General features: G+C 43.8%; 1 protein-coding gene across 1 annotated transcript; it reads right to left on the bottom strand.

The window, feature by feature from the left end:
* Positions 1–647: 647 nt before the first annotated feature.
* Positions 648–23,870, bottom strand: AASDHPPT (aminoadipate-semialdehyde dehydrogenase-phosphopantetheinyl transferase). The gene is made up of 6 exons (XM_069969750.1): positions 23,570–23,870; positions 23,035–23,260; positions 7,880–8,001; positions 6,064–6,228; positions 3,714–3,791; positions 648–1,112 (listed from the first exon to the last, which is right to left on the bottom strand). Exons 1-6 carry the CDS (start codon positions 23,741–23,743, stop codon positions 957–959), a joined length of 921 nt encoding a protein of 306 aa, XP_069825851.1. The 5' UTR covers positions 23,744–23,870; the 3' UTR covers positions 648–956.
* Between the last annotated feature and the right edge of the window lie 100 nt (positions 23,871–23,970).

Raw genomic sequence — 23,970 nt, 5'->3', positions numbered from 1 at the left:
AGAAAAAATTACTACTATTTTTCTACTTTTTCTTGCTTTACTTTTGCCTCTCATGCAAACTGTCTGCTCTGTTGTCTTCATTAGTCCAACTTCCTGTCTAGTATACATCCTGTAATAGACTTCCTGTTCCTGCTCAACATTCTAGCTGGGAATTTAGGCAACTCTCTCTTTCTCCCACTACACCTTATTGACTATGACCCTAATCAATGACAGATGGGACATGAGGAGGAGATAACGGATAAGTGTAGCTATGAAACTCCTCCCTCCATCTGTTCCTGCCTACTTGGCGATCCACCCTGAATGGTGGCACCCATCTGGGTGAGGGTCCCTACCTAGATTTGCGAGACGAATAGGGAAAAAATAAAATTAGTGTCAGACTAACTGGGTCAAAACCAGGAGGTAACATCAGGAATGAAAATAATAGGCAAACAGAAGTCATAACTGACTGAAGCTCATCGTTGGACTGCAGGTGGGTAAGTACAATATTTAGTGGGGGTAAATAGAATTGGCCGGCTAAATTCCTGGCTAAAATGTAGACAGGAGCAGGAAGTTTGTAACAGGATGCACCTTACACAGGAAGTCAGGCAAAGGAAGAGATGTGCAGCAGTGTTAAAAGCAGGGAAAAAAGCATAAAATCTACAGAAAAGTAGTAAAATAGATTTATTGTTTTCTTTTATGGTGCTGGTATTCATCATTTTATTTTTATCATTGGAAAGCCACTTTAATGAAGTGTACTATGTATGGTCATATGAAGACCATGAAAGCCATTTGGCACAGTTATTGTCCAGGTTTTACGGAATTATTTCGTCCAGCCTGTAGTACAAGGTCCCAGCACTCTTTGTTCTGTGTTTCCAGGAGGGAATACCAGGATTCATACAAACTGCAGGTCTCATGGATGTTGATATGTGGGTCCTGAGCTATGTTAGCAAAGTTTCTATAATCTCAGGGTGGACGGCTCAGGGAACAGTCTCAGCCATCACTGCAGAACTCTGTCGACGTGGGTATTCCTGTTTGGAATGAAAGTTTTCCCAATATTCCGGATCCACAGGTGTAAATGGAATGGCAGTTGCCATGAGATCTTCATAGGTGAGAATTGTGAACAAAGTCCCATTCTGGAGATTGAACCAACACGATCATTGACATATACAGATATGTAATTTGCACTCGTATCAAGACAGAGTGAAATCCACAGACATAGAGGACTAAGCAGAGGCTCTGGTGATTTTACGGTGACACCCGAACAATGCATTATGGGCTATGTTGAGATTAAACCTGAATCCAGGCTTTAACTTGTATAAAGTTACCAAAGGGATTGTGGGGAAAGTAAAAACCTCTGAAAAGAGCTGAAGATCTGATTACTAGAAAAAAAATACAATAAAAAGGTAGCAGAACCATGCTGTAATTGAGGCTCTGTCCCCATGCATGCATCACTACTGTCCTGTGTTGTCCTATATCTATAAGACCCGTACTGTCATTTTGGGTTGAAATGTTTTTTTTATATCCTGTGGCAATAAAAAAAGAAAAAAATATTTCTGGAAGTTGTGGGAGCCCTTTTCTCTGTTTGTACACCCCTACTTCCACTTTCCATCAGGCATGTCAAAAGTTATTGATCGCATCGGGTCTCACTGCTTAGCGAGCGGCTAGATGGATGGATGGCACGGCTGCCTCGCTCTCCGCCAAGCTATATTTCCTGATCTCCCACTGTCATCAATAACCTTTCACATGCCTGATGACATATCAAAAGTTGCTTTTAATGACAGGTACTCTTTAAAGTGTACCTGTCAGAGTCCGCTGACTAATTTGATGGTGAATTCCACTCTGTTTGGGTATCTTGGGTATCCATAGACACAACGACATTGTAGCAGTAATGCATGTGACGCCCATTCTGATACAATAGGGGTCACACGCATTAGGGTATGTGCACACCAAGGAATTCTCGCAGATAACTTTAAGCGAATTTCGTGCACAAGGAAGTTCTGCCGGTGCCGCTGACATGACAATTTCTTGGGTGGACAGCGGTAACTGCCTGCGCATAGAATGGAGCCTATGGGACAGGCCAAACTTCCAGCAGGAGCATAGGGGGCTAGCGACGGAATCCGCTGGTAGTTATCCACGTGATTTCTGTAGTGTGTACATACTCTAACCATCACAGCGTGGTCATATCCATGGATACCCGAACTTCTGGCCACAGAGTGGAATTCATAGCTGAATAGGTCAGCAGACTTTGGTACACTTTAATCCACTCCGGAATTTGGCAAAATTTATACTCTAAATCTACTCCAGGCTGTAGGAAAGTGCAAAAAAATATAGTTATAATAAATTCATCTCTCAGAGCATTTTGTACTAAGGGAGACCATTGACTATGAAAGCCTATAACATGTCATACATCACAACGTTCCATTACACTTATACAGGAAGCCCTCCCGATGTACGCTTCCGACAGAAGGCACAAGGCTATTATGAACTAAACCTTATCTCCAGATAAAGAGGATTTCTGACTAAATTAAAAAAAATCACTGGTAACTTTAGGTAATTCTACTCAGTCATTTCTTATATATTAGTTTCTGTGACAGCTGGGTAATGACAACCAATATGACCACTAAGCTTTCCCTTTAAGACCTCTTAGCATTTGCATCTCAGTCTGTTAATTTAACTTCCTAATCTAAAATTAATAATGCATCCTTTATGCTGTTTACTGGTGATCTTCACTTACATTCTGCACTGTATCTGATAAATAGTAGTCTTGTATACTTGTATAGTACTACTGTCCTGTATCTGCAGCTTAACTTACTAAGGAGATGTGTCCAGTCTTACCTTTCTCTAAGGAAAGGAATTGTTAGGACAGCCTTACACCACAAATATCGTAAAATGTTATTAGTGCACTTATAGGGTAACAATCTGTGTCTCTTCTCATAGACACAGAATTTACAATTAATGAAGGTTGTGACCTTTAAGTGCTTTGCAAAGATGGTACCCTCACAACCTGTATAATTAAATATAAGATAAGATGAGACACCTGTAAAGCTCTACACGGCAAGACTCGTATTATAGACGTCTAGACTACACAACCAGCCCTTTGTTATATGATTACACAACTTATAACCTTAATGCTGTTATATGGGGAGGTCCAGACTACACAGCCAGACTGCTGTTATAGGGGGATATCCAGACTACACAGACAGCTGTTATAGGGCGAGGTCCAGACTACACAGCCATACAGCTGTTAATGTGGGCAGTCCAGGCTACAAAGGGAGGTTCAGACTACACAACCAGTCTGTCATAGGGGGCACTTCATACTACACAACCAGACTGCTCTTTAAAATGGAATCACCTGACTACACAGCCAGACTGCCGTTATAGGGGGGAGGTCCAGACTACACAGCCAGACTGCCGTTATAGGGGGGAGGTCCAGACTACACAGCCAGACTGCAGTTATAGGGGGGAGGTCCAGACTACACAGCCAGACTGCTGTTATAGGGGGGAGGTCCAGACTACACAGCCAGACTGCTGTTATTCAGGGAGGTGGAGACTACACAGCCAGACTGCTGTTATAGGGGAGGTGGAGACTACACAGTACCACTCCAGTCTGCCGAGATAATCAGAGGTCAGCGTTAAACCAGAAATGTGGAATATCTGAATAACTGATATTAAGTAACCTCTAAACAATGAGGCATTAAATGTATAGTTAATGAGTACAGGACATATTACTGTACCTGTGGTCTGTGGGGTTTATTGGTGCCACTGCTTCCCAAAGCAACAGCTACATGATGCTTTTCATCCAGGAGCATTTCCTACAAAACATGAGCCAAGCAAACCCTTAATACAAATATATACTAGTAATAAAACCAGAGATGAATGCCAGCACATCCGTTCTTATAAGTTACTAACCTCAACATCTCTTACCCAATATATTGATAGGATATACCGGGGACATCTGCAAATGCAACATTTTATTTACATTTGCAAGAGCCAGAGCTAGTGCTTAATTTCCATAAATTATTCATATACATTTATATAAAACTATCCTATATAGCTCAGAGAGATCACAGCCAGGGCTCTATGTAAATGCTGAGCTGAAAAATCCAAGTGAATGTAACCTGGTGTACAAAGATCTGCACAAAAGGAACTGAACTCCCAACCTCATGCATGCCACCCTAATGTACTAATCAATGAGCTATACAGAGTGTTAAAGGGGTTATCCACCGAAAATCTATCAAATCAACTGTTTTCAGAAAGTTATGTAGATTTGTAATTTACTCCTATTTAAAAATCTCAACTCTTCCAGTACTTGTCAGCTGCTGTATGTCCTGCAAGAAGTGGCATATTTCATTTTAGTCTGACAGTGCTCTCTGCTGCCACCTCTGTCCAGGTCAGAAACTGTCCAGAGCAGCAGCAAATGCCCATAGAAAACCTCCCCTGCTCTGGGCGGTTCCTGTCTCAGACAGAGGTGGCAGCAGAGAGCACTGTGTCAGAGTGAAAAGAATATACCACTTCCTGCAGGACATGCAGCAACCGATAAGTACTGGAAGACTTTAGATTTTTAAATAGAATTAGAAATCTGTAAAACTTTCTGAAACCGACTGATTTGACAGAAAAAGATTTTCACAGGATAACCCCTTTAATCAATAGTGTTGAGCTGACATGTAAAACTGTTCCGGCTCGGCAACGTTCCCAGAACCCGAATGCTCGGCACTTGATTTTCTGCGGCTGCATAAGTTGGATGCCACACTGGGGAGTCCTGAAAAGCACGGATACAGCCATAGGCCACACACAGTATTTATTTATGCTCAGTATTTTGCAACCAAAACCAGGAGTGGATTAAAATCACAGAAAGGCTATGCTCGCACACTGCTGATATTGAGTGGATGTCATAATGGCAAAGAATTGCTGTTAGGCTAGGTTTACACTGCGTTTTTGCAATCCGTTTTTCTTCATCCTTTTTTTGCAAAAAAAAAGATGAAAAAAAATGGATGCATTTGTGTGCATCCATTTCGATCGGTTTTTCCATTGACTTCCATTGTAAAAAAAAAAAAAAAAAAAAAAAACGGATCAAAACGGACACAAAAGTAGTGTCAGCTTTGTTTTTGTGTCAGTCAAAAAAAAAACAGACCCGTTTTGATCCGTTTTTTTTTTTTTTTTAAACAATGGAAGTCAATGGAAAAACGGATGCACACAAATGCTTCCTTTTTTTCATCAGTTTTTTTGCAAAAACGGATGAAAAAAAAACGGATTGCAAAAATCCGTTTGAACCTAGCAGTGTGAACCTAGCCTTATTCTAAAAATAAAAACAGCAGTTGCTTTAAAATAAATGACTGTAATTTGCCATAAAATGACGACCATCCACTCAATTTTAGCAGTATGCGAGCATAGCCTGTGATTATAATCCACTCCTGGTTTTGGTTGCAAAATACTGACCTAGATACTGAGCAACAATACTGTGCCTGAACCCAGCCATAGGCTGCAACATCTGCAGCAAAGGGAGATCGAATGGAGAGCGTAGAGCGCACTGGCTCGAAGAACGTTCCCCAAACCCCAACCGTTTGACAGGTCTGCTCAACACTGAAGCTAATCGCCTTTACGGCAGGCCCTCCAGCTGTTGCAAAACTACAATTGCCATCAAGCTTTGCTTTGGCTGTCCAGGCATGATGGCAATTGTAGTTCTGCAACACCTGGAGGGCTGAAGGTTCCCCATACCTGCTTTACGGGCTCAGTTTTTTGTTGCATACAGTATGTGCAGATAAAGAATATTTCAAGAGATGAGTGAAACTACAGTATGTTTGGTTCTTCGAAACCCTGAACGTTCAGCATTTGACTCCTGGTAGCTGGAGAAGATGGATGCCGCCCTTCTCCAGCCAATGAGTCAAATGAGAAGCGTTGGAGGATTCACAAACCTGCAGTTTCCCTCATCTCTAGCGGCTGCTGTTTCTATGTAACACGGCTTCATTCCCAAGCATACTCCGGGTAGGCTCCCCCCTGTCAAGTCAATGCTGGATATTGGATTTGCTAAGACTGCACATCAGGCATATCCATTAAAAATGCTATTTCAATGAGATGTGCTCTTACCTCAAAGGACCAATTTCCTTCCTCTTCTTCATCATCGAGCCCCATTTTGGTCTGTGTGTAAACGCTTCCCTTTTCCATATGTAAAGGCGATACCTCAAACTCAATCCTTTGCAGGTTAAAGCCGAGGCCGACCCCTATGGCTTTTATGAAGCTTTCCTTCAGCGCCTGAAACCGCAAACACACGCACGCTGCCAAGATAGATCTTTTTAGTTGTAACAAAATTGAATGTATTATTTACCATGGTTCCCATCATATCAGAATCCCTTCCTGTCGGCGCATTCAACCTTATAAATGTTTCACTTTTTGGACATGAATAATGTATGTAGATAAGCCGGCAAAATATAACAAAGGAGCGGAGGATGGCCTGACGTAGAGGAGTATTGCGACAAACCCGCTGTCCCTATAGTAAGAAACATATGCTTGTAACTAGAACGCTACAACGCCTAACCAGCAGCAGTGCGGCAAACGGGCAACCCAAGTATATCCTCTCCGAGAACACCAACTACCTGCTTTGTCTCCACTCTCAACTTACTGTTTACACGTACAGGATCTGCAGCAGATTTGATGGCGCAGATTTGAATCTGCAGCAGATTTGATGGCCCAGAATTGATTTGCTTTGAATCTGCAGCTTCAAATCTGCGCCATCGAATCTGCTCAGATCCTGTACGTGTGAACGCACCCTTAATGGACTTTCTGTTCCTGTTGTATACTTGTACACACGTGGGAGGCTCCTGAGGGTATAGTGGGCAGGGTTATAGTCAACAAAAATATAGTAGGAGGGAAAAAGTTGACTGAATTCCTAGCTAGACTGTACAGCAGGAACAAAAATGTACATTAGACAGCTAGCGGGGCAAAGATGATAACAGACTGGAAAAAAAAAAAAAAATTGGACCAGATGAAGATGAGCAGTCAAAACATGCATTGTGGCACAGTCGAGAACCTCCATATTTCATCATGTCTACAACAGGTGAATACACGAGCCTTTATAGAATTGTACATATGCTATAAGTACAGGGTGTATTGGCACAGTGCAAAACATAACCTGGTGCAGGTACATTGCCTTGGGTATTATACCTTAAAGGATTGACGCTGGCTCCAGAGCACTGGAGGCGGGCCTGCCAGACCCCCTGTGATGCAGCTCCATTAGAATCAGTGGAGCCCCAACAAAGAATGGAGGGGGTTTCGTCACACTGGGGGCAGCCGGTGTGCTCCCGAAAAGACTGGAGCAGAGTTCGGGAAACGGGCGATGGTTAAAAAAAAATAAAAAAATGGGGTAGGGTAGAATACCCAAAGCGATGTACTTGGTGGTACATTCGCTTTTATGTTTACTTCTTAGCCCCTTACACTTTATTTCCATTTGACCGTACGGGGGAGGAGGGGGGGGGGAATTGTTATACCAGACTGTATATTGACACTTTTATTGACTTTTTTTGTGGGCTTTGCCTACATCCTTGGCAGGCCCTGTATGTGGGATTTTTACTGGTGTTCTATGTATCTTTTCTCTTTTTACATTGTCAGTACGAGGACACTGGGGGAGCGGAGAGAGATAAGAATAGGCTGTTTGTTATGTTCTCCGCCTGGTGGAATACCCCTTTAAATACAATTGTCTGATACTGGAATAAGCCTTTGACTACAATCTTTTCCAGTGTTTTATAATGTGTTGGCACTACTACATAAGCAGCTGAAAATTACATGGAAATGGTATTCTAAAACTTCTCACTTGCATCAGTCACTTGCAAAATGCAAACCAACCCTGTCCGGCCTGTGCACTCATCAGTTTCCATCATGTAGCGATTATTTGCCAGCCATGATTTACCCAGTGCCTGTAGAACATGTCGAGCCGTGCTCCGTCACTTCCCATACTCTTGATAGAGTGCCACTCTCTTTCCGTGAACTGGCGGTGCATGATACGAAAGAACTCTTCAGTGGAGCCGCTGCCTGAGAAATGGCAAACATAAATTCAGATGGTCCAACTAAATATTATACTTCTCACTTCTAACAAGCAAATATGACCTTGTGGTAATAAACTGCGGCTCGGAAATGGGAGAATCAAGCTGAAGATTTACCGCAGTGCCAGAGCCCTGTAATTTATATCAATTACTCGGTAGAGTTCAGTAGAGGAGGCTTCATTCTGTGATCAGTGCACCTGGCTATCCTGCCAGGCTCAATACTGTTATGGGAGAGAATGCATTGTCTTCTATAGCAGATAGTACACAGGGTATACAGCAATCCCAGGAGATGTATTACTGTAATGAATCTTCATATAAGGCCCAATCAAAACTTTCATCCCACATCTATTATATCGATCACTATCTGTGATGTATTCCTATTAACTGCTACCATCATGCAACATTTACAAACAGCCTCATGGGGATAAGCACTTCCTAAAGGAATTTTCAACTTATTTCCAACTGAACATATATCAGTATATAAAGTCATTTTACTATCTTTTTATAGGTTTCATGTTTTCCATTTGGTTTTGTCTTCACTGCTCGAACTGTCAGGATCGGCGGACATGAGCCAACTGTGCCACATGCCCGTCTATCCCTAAGAAAGTTGCATATCCTCCTTTCTTTTCAAGATATTTCTGATGGTGGAGATAGGCTTTCCCTGAGGATACCCTAGCCCGCTACCTCTTGAGATAAACGGAACATGTAACAGACGGTACAGGGAAATACATAGACACAAAACACACCAGGTGCAGGTGAAGGATGCTGAAGACATACAGGTGCAGGTCACACGGTGAAGCTTGCTCAGTGCTGGTATGAGCATGGGTTGGATCAGAGTCACACTTCAGGGCATGAACATGGGATCGAACAATCATCCGGGGAGTACAGGACCAGACAGCAGGGACACAGGTTTATGGCAAAACTATAGTGGGAACACGGGAACCCAGGCAGGGTACAAACACAGGGACTGGAACAAACACAGGGACACCTTTGAAGGACCAAAAGGACCTCAATACTTAGGCAGGGAACATGTGCTAGAAGCCTCCTTATAGAACTCCAAGCCAAAAGAACAAGTGGGGATAATTAAGACACTGTGCCTATAAAGCTGAGAAGGGTGCGCACCCTCCCCTCTAGTGGCTAAATCATGAACACAGAACATCTGTTGCTCCATGCAGCTGGGCCACGATGGAGAGCAGGATGGTGGTGATAAACGGGGACACCGTTCACCGCAGATGGGAGAAGATGGCCGCGTCCTGTCTAGTGCACGCCTTGTTCCTGTGTACACTCTAGGCGGAAATCCAGCAAACTCCATCTCAATCCTACTATGTGGGAGGAACCTGTTCATGTGCAGTAGGCTGGATTATCCTCAAGAAGGTACAATGGATAGAGATATGGAAGGCTGAATTCCAAACTAGAGTGTACAGCAGGAACAGGAAGTTTGTCACAGGATTTAAACCAGACAGGAAGCAGGGCAATAAAAACAGAGCAGCATCCGAAGAACAAAATGATGAAAGACCACAAGAAAGTGTACCAACATACAATATGGTCATTTTACAATCTAATCATCGAAGCTGTAATACCAGATACGGTCACTACTCTATGTGTGGCACTGTGACAAGTAAAGAAGGTAAGGGAGTACATTGCTTCTGGAGCACACAGATATTCCCTTCCCGAAAACCTTTATTATAGCCCCTTTAAAATCCTTTTAGCAGTCACTTTAAGAACTGCTGGTCTAGAGTCTAATTTTAGAACTATCCACCACAGCCACAACCTTCCTATAAATGAAGAATGGGAAGAAGCCGGTCTGTCCTGTAAAGCTTAGCTCAGATTAACCCGCACACAAACCTTTACTTTGAAGGCGAGGAAGATGTGTATATTTTCTTTAAAGTTCAGGACTTTGCTGAAGTTTAATTTTTTGGAGCCTTCCTGCAGCTTTATCCTATTAGCGGGATCAATAGTCCATTTCGTAGCAAATCGATACTTTCGAGATGACCACGGTAATAGTAGGACTGCAAAGAAATACCCGAGATAACACCGAAGTTAATGAATTAAACAGAAAATCTATGGCCAGGGTTAATTTGTTCTAAGCCATAAGAAGCTCATGCAGCCCCCCTACTAGATATAGGATGCAGATGGCCCCCACCTCATTCCATTACAAGCTTCTTAATTGGATCCTGGTGACGTCTCCGAACTGACCTGATGCATCGGGGGAAAGGGATTCCTCATTGATAATGCACAGAATTTCCCAGCATTAATACTCAAGGGCAGGAATATACGGTGCGCTTTACATCACCAGCATACCATATTAGATGAGAGGCCGCAGTGCAGAAATTCCAAGAAGGAGCTTCATTACGAGGTCACAAGTGAGATGCACATATCTAACGGCACCAATATCGGCAGCTTACAGGCATCATTTACTCTTAGAGCTCTAATATAGGGTTATTACCCCCCATTTACATATTACAGTGAAACTCCAGAGAAAAGTGTTTGACAAACAGCGCCATGGTGAATCCTTAATACCATGTATTGCCCCTCCAACATCAATGTCAGCTTGGAGTCTTTTGTGGTAGTTGTGGATGAGGCTCTTTATTTTCTCAAATGGTAAAGCTGCCCCATTTTTCTTGGCTAAAAGCCTCCAGTTCCTGTAAATTTCTGGGCTGTCTTGAATGAACTGTGCGCTTGAGATCTCCCCAGAGTGGCTCAATGATACTGAGGTCAGGAGACTGAGATGGCCACTCCAGAACCTTCACTTTGTTCTGCTGTAGCCAATGACAGGTCGACTTGGCCTTGTGTTTTGGATCATGTCATGTTGTAATCTCCAAGTACGTCCTATGCACAACCTCCAGGCTGATAAGTGCAAATTTGCCTCCAGTATTTTCTGATAACCTTCGAATGTACTGGGCTTCCTAGGAATAATAGAGGTGAGCTGATTTCAATTTTTTTATTTGCTAATAACCGGCTGCATTCATCTTTGCTTCAACTTTGACTAAATTTCCTGTGCCTTTGTAGCTTACACATCCCCAAAATACAAAATACAGTAGGAATGGTGTTCCTTTCATCAAAGGCCTTGTTGACACCTCTCCAAATGTAGAGTTTATGGTTGTGGCCAAAAAGTTCAATTTGGTCTCATCAATCCAAATGACCTTGTTCCAGAGGTTTTGAGGCTTGGCGTGATGTAGTCAAGATACTTAGTTGCATTTGTGCAATAATGACTTTTCTGGTGACTCGGCCATGCAGCCCATTTTTCTTCAAGCGCCTCTTTATTGTGCATCTTGAAACAGCCACACTGTTATTTTTTAGAGAGTCCTGTATTTCAGCTGATGTTATTGGTGGTTTTTTCTTTGCATCCCAAAAAATTTTCCTGGCAGTTGTGGCCGAAATTTTTGTTCGTCTACCTGACTTTTGTTTGGTTTCTACAGAGCCCCTGATTTTCCATTTGTTAATCACAGTTTGAACACTGCTGACTGCATTATCAATTCCTTGGATATCAGAACAAGGTGAAGGTTCTGGAGTGGCCATCTCAGTCTCCTGACCTCAATATCATTAAGACACTCTAGGGAGATCTCAAGCGTGCAGTTCATGCGAGACAACCCAGGAACTGGAGGCTTTTTGCAAGGAGGAATGGGGCAGCTTTACCATCTGAGGAAATAAAGAGCCTCATCCACAAGTACCACAAGACTTCAAGGGCAATACATTGGGGCATGTAAACTTTTGATCAGGGTCTTTTGGATGTTTTTGATTGTCATTATGATTTAAAAAGAGAAAACAGTAGTTTGACAATAAATGGCTTCACCCAACCACTAACCATGAGTGGGGAAAAAAGTTTTTGTGTTATCATTCATATTCTTTGAATAAAAGGACAAAAAAGCAAAAATTCTGCTGGGGTATGTAAGGTTTTGAGCACAACTGTAGATAGATAGATAGATAGATAGATAGATAGATAGATAGATATTCAGTTAGTTCGTTTATCTGTGGCGATGGAGATCTGGCATCCCTGGAAATCAGCCAATACACAATGACCGAAGCCAGAATCAGACAGCTCCATTCATTAAATCCTTTTCGGTAGGAATCCAGGTACCCGGCTCTTCCAGCTGCAATGTTATAGCCCCGCTGAGCGATTGCCTGGTCAGCCAGTCAGTGACCTGTGTGTCCCGTCCAACCACCCCCAACCAGTCAATGATTGGCTGAGTATGCAATCGCTCAGCTGGGTACATGATAATACAGCTGCAAGAGCCGCAGGAGGCCATCAGCTGGACCTGGGAGCGGCACTACAAGGCACAAGGACAGGTAAGTTTACATACTTTTACATTACTTTACATTAAGGCCGCATTCACACTTTCCGTGAACTCAGCAACTAGTCAAATCTTTGCACTGCAGTACTGACACAGTGGTACATGTAGTGGTACATGAGGCCAGAAGGTCCATCAATCCAGTCCACAGAACATGTTCCAGGCCCAAACTGTGGGAATACACCCTTAGGTTATGTTCACACAATGTATATTTTCGTAAAAATAAGTCCGTTGTTGCAATCGGCAACAAAGGCCGCACTTTTAACAAAAATATAAGTTGACTTGCCTTCTATGTGTATACTCTCCGGCCGGGATCTCTCGCGGGGCTGTAGAAAACTGACATGTCAGTTTTCTGCGGCCGCTATTCAGTGAATAGCAGCCGCAGAAAACACTGTCAGTGCACAATGTGGAGCGAGTGGCTGCGGCCGCTTGCTCCATAGTGTGCTGTGGGGAGTTCTGATGATCTTTGCAGCCGCAGAGTTCTGATGCGGGCGCATCCGTACGCGCCCGCATCAGAATTCTGTGGCTGCAAAGATCGTCCAGCCGGTACTGCAGTATCGTCCGGGATGCTCTTTTCAGAGACCGGCGGTTCAGTCACCCAGCAACGGCCGGTCTCTTACTGTGTGTGAACATAGCCTAACCCAGCTAACAGTACAGCCATCGTAGTGGAAAGAGTCACAGCTGCTCTACCAGGCCCATACATCAGGTAGGTCCTGAGGCCTCTCTCTGTGATAAGGTTGACTTATGCCTGGCATACTAAAACACAGCTCTAATGCTCCTCAGAATATGGATGTCTGTATAGCCATACTTATAGGAGATAGGTGTTAGAGGGGTTCTCCAGGATTAGAAAAAGCAGAGCTGCTTTTTTGCAAAAACAGCGCCACCCTTGTCCTCAGGTTCTGTGTGGTATTGCAATTCATCTCCATTCACTTCAGTGGAACCACAATAAAAGTGGTACTGTTTCCGGAGGAAAACTGCCAATTTTCTTTAAGCCTGGATAACCCCTTTAACTCTCCCAATTTGTCAGGGAATAACATGTGGCTAAAACTTTTGTTATCTACCTATGCAGTCCAGCAAAGAAGGTGAAGAATAATTCATATTAAAAGGGGTTGTCCAGTGAATTTTTTTTTCTTTCAAATCAATTGGTGTCAAAAAGTTATATAGATTTGTAATTTACTTCTATTTAAAAATCTCAAGTCTTCCCATACTTATCAGCTGCTGTATGTCCTGCAGGAAGTGTTGTTTTATTTACATTCAGACACAGTGCTCTCTGGTGCCATCTCTGGTTGAGACAGAAACTGTCCTGAGCAGGAGAGGTTTTCTATGGGGATTTTCTACAGCTCTGGACAGTTCCTGTCTCGGCCAGAGATGTCAGCAGAGAGCACCTTTTATCAATGTAAACAAAACAACACCTCCTGCAGGGCATACAGCAGCTGATAAGTATGAGATTTTTAAATAGAAGTAAATTACAAATCTATATAAAACTTTCTGACACCAGTTGTTTTTGATTTCGCTGGACAAACCCTGGGAGCCTGTCACCCCCCGTGCCGGGGTGACAGGCTCCCGACCCCCCTATACTTACCTGATCGCTCCGGGTTCCGCTTCTTGATCCAGTCTGGTGACAGAGATTTCAGCGCTCGAAGCCTGGTGCGTGCTCCTGAGATGAGTCCGATGCCCATAGAGAATGAATGGTGAGTCCGATGCTCCATTCATTCTCTATGAACGTCGGACTCATCTCAGGAGCGCGCACGCCGGGTTTCGGGAGCTGAAATCTCCGTCACCAGACCAGATCAGGTAAGTATAGGGGGCTCTAGCGGGGGGTCGGGAGCCTGTCACCCCAGCACGGGGGGTGAAAGGTCCTCTTTAAGGCTGACTGCTTATGCCTGACCTGCTAAAACTCAGCTCCAATATGAAGCAGTATACAGAGGTCTATGCAGCAGCACTGACAGGAGCTGGAGTGCCACTCAGGTTAGGGGTCAGAGGAATAAAGTAATTAAATAAGAGTCTACACAGATAGGAACAGAGAAGAACTATGAGAGTGTTAACCCTCTCCTCCCCATAAAGTATGCAAAGACACTACATGCCCATTCAAGCAAAAGGTGGTCTCCTTGGTGGTGGGACCCTCACCGATATAATATCCACCACCTATACTGTGGAAGCCATTTTTATATATTGCAGTGGGAGGCTAGATTCGGGAGCGTTTGTTGTGCGGATGTAGAAATAAACCATACCGCCATACGAGCCCAGCATGTGGCATTTAATTCCATGTGATGGACGTCGGCTGTTAAGTGAAATCCGGGGCTGAAAGATTAAATATCTTCAAACTCTGTAAATTCACGATACAGAAGGCGTCAGGGGACGGCCGGGAACTATCAGCGAACACATACCGAATATTTTTTTTCCCGCTGCCCGAGAGATGCCTCATTATAAATTTTTTACTGTCCGTCCAATCTTTCTCCTGAAATAAACCGCACAAGGGATAAACACGAATCGCATCTGCCACTTCAAGACACGACGCTTACTACAGACGGAGAGAGGGGACAACTCTAACACTGAATCTCTGCTTTCTACTACAAAGGCTATGACAACAAACGTCCTTATGTCAGGCCCACAGAGGACACCGCGGATGATGAAAGCGGGCCGACAGTGGCCGTCTGCGAGTACAGAAACAGCGGAAAAAACGATTTGGCTGTAAGACATAAGATTTTCAAACATTGGAAAAGTATTAATTTTACCATTTCTCATGGTCTACTATAAGAGCTTTAGCTACAGTATCCCTTTAAGAACACCCCATACCTCAGTTTCCTAGAACCTGGTGAGTATGAATAGAAGGAGGAATGATATGAAGGCTAAACATACTCGAACCAGAAGCTCCTACAATCTAAGTTTGGTTACCCCCCAAAAGCACCTCCATGCTGCTGCTACTTCTTAGCGTGTATACAGAGACATGGGCAAGCAGGATTATTATACATGTATTTTATAACAGCCAGACTGCTGCTTTTAGAGCAGAGTGGTGGTCAGTAACATAGACAAGAAGCTGTCAACAATGGAAGGGAAAGAGCAGCATATCAGGAGAAGGAGGCACATTTGCTAAATGAATGTATTAGCAAAAATATCAGATGGGAATACCCCTTTAAGTATAGGCCTTGAAACAAGTACACAGAGCATAAACATTTGGAGGTATATATTTTGTTGTAATGTTATAATGAATATACAAAGCCACTACTTTTATATTATACTCATGTGCTAGTTATTTTAGCGTTGGCTGCTAGTCTGAAGTACTTCGGTGATTAGTTACAGTATCTGCTGATAAAGTGCTAAACCTACTTCTTTTGATCTGGGCTACAGGTGGTGTAAAATAATAATAAATATGCTATACTCACCTCCTCTGGTCCCTGTAGCTGCAGCACCGACGCTCCCAGTCCTACACTGGTCTCTGTTTCTTATGTCACATCCCGACCCCACAGGAACTGGCTTGCTTGGCCAGTCACTGGCTGAGACAAGACTCTGCTGCTACCGCTGACTGGCTGGACAGGTAAGTAAACACATACTTACCTGGCTGGACAGGTAAGTAAACTAATACAAAGGACGACTGAGAGCTATTACACACGTCAGCAGCGAGTGGGTGAGTACGGGGGGGGCGAAGGGAGCTGCGGGGGGGGGGGGGGGTGCCCGAGTGATTGCTAAATCGTCCTGGCAGCCCATAGTGGCGGTCTGCTGCCGCCGCTCCTGTTCCGCGGAGCTACGGCAGCAGATCGTTGCTATATTAGTCGTTTGTCTTTTTAACACGTTGAAAGACAAGCAGCAACAATCAGCCGACATCGTTCATGTCAGCTGATCGTCGCCTTCTATTACACGAGACGATTATCGCCCAATAATCGTTTTGTGTAATAGGGCCTTAACTGTGGTTGTCGGTACATCAAGGGAGCCTGGATAAGGCGGAGACCACTGGGTGCATTGGGGTGGGCAGCTGTGGGCGGTGGAGAAGGTGAGTACAGTATAATAGGAAATGACCATCAAGAAATCACTCGACAGGGACTGCGGCAAAGAGTGTCTCTTCCCTCTCCTTTTACCGTATGTAGTAACCTACTGTATGGTGCTTTTTGTAGAAAAAACAAAAATAATAAAACAGTTCCTGACAGAAATACGGAATAATCATTACAGTAAGCCCTCAATTTCCCATTAATGCCACTTTCTTAAAACAGTGTGCACATAAGTGTTAATCTTCCCTGATGCTAAAGCTTATACAGGCAGCAAAATGGAAATGTCTTTACTCCCAAAGATTTGTAATCATTGAATTGTTCAGCGTCGCTCCAGAAAATCAGCTTCCAAAGCCCAATTATATTCTTCTGATTATAAAGTGGATCTCCGGCTGTAGCTATAAAGCTTCGCATGGAGTCCCCTCGGGATAATCTATTCAACACTAAAGTTTGGTTGTGTAACACTAAGCTTTTTGTTCACCACTCCTAGACGGCCATAGATGAAACACCAGATCCAGGAGGGCCTGAGAGAACCAGGGAGAAGGGGAGCAGCATTTCTCTAAGGAAATCACATTGCATTCATTAATTGTGCTGTATGAACAGGCATAGCTGACCATGCTATTATATACACAAAAAAAAGTATACTCTGTGGGGGAGATTGATCAACCATGGCGTAAAGTGAAACCAGCTCAGTTGCCCCTAGCAACCAATCAGAGTCCACCTTTCATTTTCCAAAGAGTCTGTGAGGAATGAAAGGTGGAATCTGATTGGTTGCTAGGGGCAACTGAGACAGTTTCACTTTACACCATGTTTGATAAATCTTCCCTTGTAAGGGTAAATGTGGCCATATAATTTATACTAAAGTCAACTAACTAAACCGCTAGTGGCCTGGAGGAGGAAATAGGGGTCAGCGTGATTGATTTTCCTTGCCTGACCCTTTTGTTCTCGGAGGGATAAGGCTGCACAGGTGCAGTCTGGTTGTGGCTTACCCATCCAGTCCCCATAGAGAACACATGAACATTCAGCCATGATGCATGTTCATGTGTATGGGGAAGACAGGAGAGATATTTTACAGAACTGATAGTTATTGAAAGTGTACAGGCCTTGAACCATATATCTATTAAAATAGACATCCGGCCGGGGGGGCAGGATGGTTGGGGTTATGGGGGGGGGGGGTTGAGAGGACATAATAACCAGTCCTTACTTACTTCTCCGCATGCCTGCCATCCGGCCACAGGATCCCCGCTAGACTACATTTCCCCCCAAGCTGTGATGACGCCATGAAAAAAAATGCCCATCCTGGGTGATGGACTGGACGCTCAGCCAATCAGTGACTGCAGCGGCGTTCTGCCCCAGTCACTGACCGCCTGAGCAGCCAATCAACTGGGTTGTGACATCGGCTCTAGTTGAGATCCCCGAGCCCGACAGGGGTCCCGGAGACGACATTATGCAGTACATGGAGGTTACCTACTTCCTATCGCCGTTAAGTAATAGGGGTCCGAGACAGAATGGGCCATTAATCACATATGCCCAGATAGTACAGCAACAAAAGTAAAGGGGCTATCACATCTCTCTATGGGAGTGGAGTAAATAACATTGCAACACCACTTGCTACTTGTTTCCATAACTCACATGCAAAAGGGGACGGGGATTCTCGATATCGAGGTCCTACAGATGGAGCCAGCTCCTCTATCTTTTAACATCAGATATTTCGGTCATATCTACAGAATTACAAAAATCTTACAAAAGTAAGACCATGACAACTACATGATATAACATTTTTAGACAAGAGTAGAGGGTGAATGCACGGTGGGGCTGATCTGTTTAGCTTTAGTATAACACGAGGCAATAAGTAAAGTTTTCAACAAAGCCTAAAGACATACATTAAATTTCCATGTCGTAAAGCAGTCACGGCATCATGGTCCCAGTAACATAAAAAGACAATGAAATCTATTGTGCTCAGCCAAGTGTAGGAAAATACAGATACTCATCATTCTGGGCATAGACCACACCACTTATTTCCACAGCTAACTACTGTAAATGGGTTTACGTTCTGCTACAGACATAAAATGTTCTGCGTTATATCACAGTATACTAGCTTTACCCCCTTTTTAAGTCTTACAGATTATTAGCTAAAAAAAAAGTCTCAAAGCAAATCTCATTTGCAGCACGAAATAAATCAAGCTGCTTCTGCCAAGGAGCAACAGCACCACCCAGTGGTGATCTAAGGTTATGACATTACAAATAAAACCCAAGACATCATAATTCAAAGGACACATGGTGCAGGGGGTAATGGAGAAACATCCGCTCAATCCATTATTCAGCTTACACTGTTTACCCACAGCTATTTATGCCGATAGGATCAGACTATTTCAAATATGATAATGTGAACGGCACATAATATTCTAGCCAAGCTTACAAATACGGAGCGGGGGATCTATGGTGGGGCTCATGACCTGTGCATTCCAATGCTCAGCGATTCCATCAGGAACGCAGATCAGCCAGGAGATATATCCCCTCATGTACGCGCCACATAAACCGCATCTACAATGTTCCTGGTGCAATAAAGGAGAAGGCTATTTATATCCACCCACCTCACTCGGTGGGCTCACAGGCTGGACGGAATCAATGGGCATTACCATGAGGGATATGTGTCATGACTGCACAACACAAGGAAGATGACAAAAGAATATTCCTTCACTACTGGTCATATATCATTATACCTGTATTCCTATATCCTGGCAAAGATTGCGGCACTAATCTTCTATTACAAAGCTCCAAATCAGTGAAAAGGTGATATTTTTTTTCCCTTTTAAATTAACTGATTTCAGAAAGTTATACAGATGTGTAACTAACTTCTATTTAAAAAATATCAAGTCTTCCAGTACTTATCAGCTGCTGTAGGTCCTGCAGGAAGTGGTGTACTCTTTTCAGTCTGACAGTGCTCTCTGCTGCCACCTCTGTCCATGTCAGGAACTGTTCAGAGCAGTAGAAAATCCCCATAGAAAACCTCTCCTGCTCTGGACAGTTCCTGACATGGACAGAGGTGGCAGCAGAGCAATGTGCCGAGGGTTTCCCATCCCTGCAGTACAGGATGTGACACTTGCATGATGATGGTGGAGATGTCAGCGCGGCTCCTGAAGTTAAGAGGAATCACAGAACAAAATCCTTCCCAAAATAAAAAAAAAAAGTGTCAGGGTGATGAATGGCTGCAATTTATTCTGAACAGGAACACGCTGGAGCTGCGGACATAAAGGGCCACGCCGGCTTAGAGGGGTGAACAGATCAATCCACAGTGCGGGCGGCGGGGTCTTCTTCATTAACCGCGGCATTACACAAAGTCTACAGCGGGTCATGGATACTGCAACTATAAAGAACGCACAGCAATAATGTAACCATATTAATAACAGACTACCGAAACATCTATACAATATATAACATGAAAGGAAACCTGCCAGGGGCCTCATACTGCCCGAGGGAGACCGGCTTCTGCACTGAAACTGCATTCATGCTGCATGACCACTAATATTGCTGGGAGCAAGTTCAGAGGCCTTTTTTTAACTTCAATATTTTTTTTTTTCATTTTATTGTGATTTCATTCTATTTTTTCAACATTTTACTATATTTTCTAATAAAAGGGGTACACTGGAGAGTAACTTTTTTTTTCCTTTAAAGGGGAACTATTAGCTGGCAAGACTAATCTAACCTGCTGATAAGCCCCTATTGTGCCCGGGACGCCGAGACGGAAGGTTTGACTTGGATAAACATACATCTATCCTAAGATAATAAGAAAGAAAATACTAAAAGGGCAGACTAGATGGACCCAGTGGTCTTTTTCTGCCCACAATCATGTTTCTATGTTAGCCGTGTAATCCTCGGTCCGGAGCACCGCTAGGAGCACTGCCTCCGCCAACATGATCATTAGGAGAAGCTGGCCGTGTGATGGTGGCGGGGAAGTGCTCCTAACAGTTCTCCGGACCGAGTTATGCTGCTAACAGCGCAGGAACAGCCCAGAGGAGGAAGGTAAGAGACATACCTGTGCTGTTAGCCGTGTAATCCTTGGTCCGGAGCACCACTAGGAGCACTGCCCCGCCAAGCTGATCATTAGGAAAAGTGGGCAGGATTGCATGATGGCGGCAGGGAAGTGCTCCTAACAGTGCTCCGGACCGAGAATTACAGGAACAGCCCAGAGGAGGAAGGTAAGAGACATACCTGTGCTATAGGATAGATATAGATTCATCTAACTTGCTGATAGTCGCCGGGTTTTTTTTTGGACCCCAGGATAATCTTTTTAATAAAGTTTTTTCTTTTTAATATAACTTAATTAAAATATATCTATAGTTATTATTATTATTATTATTATTACTATGTATACGTCAATGTATGTGGCAGCAGTAGTGGGTGACATGGAGCCCTCTGCTGCCACTGTTTGTGCCGGGTTATGCAGAGCTAGTCCTGGCTGCTGTTTCAGTGCTGCCGTACAGCGCTATTGATGCAGAGCATCCCCCCCACCAAAGTATATTCTTAATAGAATTTACAATACACAGGGGGAGCTGCCTGTGAGTACTGCTTTGTGTTACAGCCGTAGCACAGCCAGTGGTGACTACTCTCTCTAGCAGAGCTACCAGTGACAGTAAGAAGCACTTGCAGTGCAGAGGTGGCACTTACAGTGATGGTGACAGGCAGCCTGTGTATTGTATATTGTAATAAGAATATACAGTATACAGGGGAAGGCCCTACTTGTATGAATAGTGCTGTGCGGCACCAATGAAACAGAGCAGAGGAGTAAGGTCCAGGGCATGGACAGCCCTGCAGATTTCAAAATGAATTTTGGTGGCAACCGAGAGGCTTATGTCACCCTTTACTGCTGCCAGTCAATGGAAGTCGATGTATAAACAACAAAAAAAAAATTTTTATTTAACCCCTTAATGATGCGATTGCGGGGGGGAGATCCCTTGTACTGAGCCGGCCGGGGCAATCCATGTAGATGGTCTGCTGCAGACCAGTATAATAGAGCACTGATCTAATGGATCAGTGCTCTATTATATAAACAGCATTGATCTTAATGTGAGATCAGTGCTGTGTATATAGAAGTCCCCAAGGGGGCTTGTAATTAATGTATGTTGGGGGGGGGGGGGGGGGAAGTGTTTTTATTAATAAAAAAATCCCCTCCCATAATAAAAGTTTAAATCACCCCCCTTTTCCCAATCGAAAAATAAAAATAAATTAGTTTAAAAAATAAACATGTTTGCTATCGCCACGTGCGTAATCGCCCGAATTATCACATTCCCGATCTCGCACAGTAAATGGCGTAAGCGCAAAAACCCACCAAAGTGCAAAAAGCGCATTTTTGTTTACATCAAATCCAGAAAAAATGTAATAAAAAGTGATCAAAAGATTGCATATACGCAAACAAGGTGCCATAAGTAAGAACAGATCATGGCGCAAAAAAAATTACACAGCCCCATAGACTAAACAATAAAAGCGTTATAAGGATGGGAATAGAGCAATTTTAAACACTTTTTTTTTTTCGACTAATATAAAAGTTATACAAGTTACATATTGCTGTAATCGTAACGACTTGAGGAACATGCATAACAAGTCAGTTTACCATATTTACAAAAAAATTAAGTCTGTATTTGCAAAGTGTGATTGGTGTCGCAAAAAAATAAGGGCTCATGTAGGTCTGTAGGGGGAAATATGCAAGCGCAGTGGCCTTTAAAACATGAGGAGGAAAAAAACGAAAGCACAAAAATGAAAACTGGCTCTGTCCTTAAAAGGTTAAATAAAGTTTATTTTAAAAAAGTGATTTAACTTTATTACAGCACTGTATTAGGATAAAAAAGTAGTCTCGAGTATCCCTTTAATGGTCATGTATATCTCATCACCATAGATCTGTATAAACAGACACACAGTGATGACACAGACTGGATCTTCTCAATATGTCTACAAGCCCCCTCTGCACAGGGAATCCCCACATACAGACGCAGCACTCAAGCAATGCGAGATGAGGATCAGTAAGTCAGCGCCACAGCCCAGGCCCGCCCATCGTGTGCAGGAGCCTGTAATGAACAGACGTCTGGCACAGGGACAAGTTCATTGTCATGGTGGAGATGGGAAGGGGTTACGTTTTGCTTTGAAAATAATTTATAAAAAATTCAATTCCATCAAAGCTTTCTAGAACCTTAAAGGGGTACTCCGGCGGGAGAAAAAAAAAATCCTTAAAATTAACTGGTTCCAGAAAGTTATATAGATTTGAGAGTTACTTCTATTTATAAATCTCAAACCCTCCTGTACTTTTCAGCTGCTGTATGTCCTGCAGGAAGTGGTGTATTCTTTCCAGTCTGACACAGTGCACTCTGCTGCCCCCTCTGTCCAGAGTAGTAGCAAATCCCCAGAGAAATTCCTGACATGGACAGAGGTGTCAGCAGAGAGCACTGTGTCAGACAGGAAACAATACACCACTTTCTGCAGGACGTACAGCAGCTGATAAGTATTGGAAGACTTGAGATTTTTAAATAGAAGTAGTTTACACATCTGTATAACTTTCTGACACCAAGAAAAAAAAACAAAAACAAAAAAAAACTTCCTCTCCGGTGTACTGCTTTAATGTTATCACTAGGATGGGCAGTCAATGGCACTTGAATGGCACTGTGTTTCAGAACGCTGCAGTACCAGGCACAGCCACTACACATGTACGGCGCTGTGCACACAGATGATTGGTGGGTTTGTTGCTGGGACACAATGACTTACCTGGCCGCTCAGTTTTCATGATGTCAACTCCGACCTGCAGCTCGGGCTCTGCGGCCAGAACGGCATAATCCCCCTGATGGGAGACATTGAAGTTGAAGTTTGGGAGCTGTGGAGGAACCCCGCTGACCAGGAATGGCTTCCCCTTGGCCGTCCTGTCCAGCTGTATCTTGTCCCAGGGAATGTGAAGCTTTTCTGCTATCAGCTTCCTGATCAGAAGGCGACCGGCCTGAAGAACAAATGAAGAAGGTAATTACTAATATACAGGTAACTGCAGACCTCCAGCTGTGGAAAAACTACAATTCCCATCATGCCTGGACAGCCAAAGCTAAAGCTTTGGCTGTCCAGGCATGATGGGAAATGTAGTTTTGTAACAGCTGGAAGGCCACACTTGATTAGACCCCTTAACAGCTAGAATTAGAATACCAAGCCACGCCCAGGAACGCCCCCAGACTGAACAAACCCACCTACTTTGGGTGGTGCTTACCAGGCCCCGCCCTTTCTCTATAGTGCCAAACACGTGACCTATAAAACATACCATAGCAGCCTTAGCATCGCGGGTGAACATGAAGTGGGCAATGCGCTGCTGCTCCTCGGGCTGCACACAGCGGGCACACAGCAGCCAGTCATCCCGGCCGGGGGTCCAGCGAGCACAGGGGAAGGCCCACCTCACACCCTCCATCAGAGCCTTCCGCAGAGGCTGCGTGCACATGAGCGGACACAGCGCCCCCGAGCTGTCAGGTCAATCCATAAGCACGACTCAGGGCAGCTCTGTTAAACCGAAAGTGAAAGATGTGCGTCTGCTGCTGTCAGTGTAGACAGGTTGCGCGGCCATAGTATTGAAGCTCGCGAGAGTTGGAAAAGTGTTTTGGTCTTCGACAAAATGGCGTCTGAAGCCGCTCTGTCTCTTTTTTTTTTTTTCAACCAACTTTACTGTCC

The sequence above is a fragment of the Dendropsophus ebraccatus genome, chromosome 5 (assembly GCF_027789765.1).
Source record: "Dendropsophus ebraccatus isolate aDenEbr1 chromosome 5, aDenEbr1.pat, whole genome shotgun sequence".
NCBI lineage: Eukaryota > Metazoa > Chordata > Amphibia > Anura > Hylidae > Dendropsophus > Dendropsophus ebraccatus.
The sequence above is the reverse complement of the archived record's forward strand: the minus strand, read 5'-3'. Positions and strand labels throughout refer to the sequence as shown.

Excerpts from the sequence above, each read along its gene's own strand:
- AASDHPPT (XM_069969750.1), bottom strand. The coding sequence starts at position 23,743 with ATGTGCACGCAGCCTCTGCGGAAGGCTCTGATGGAGGGTGTGAGGTGG. Across the intron at positions 23,261-23,569 it reads GCGATGCTAAGGCTGCTATG|GCCGGTCGCCTTCTGATCAG; the intron begins GTATGTTTTATA and ends TTTGTTCTTCAG. Across the intron at positions 3,792-6,063 it reads AAGGAAATTGGTCCTTTGAG|GAAATGCTCCTGGATGAAAA; the intron begins GTAAGAGCACAT and ends CATGTTTTGTAG.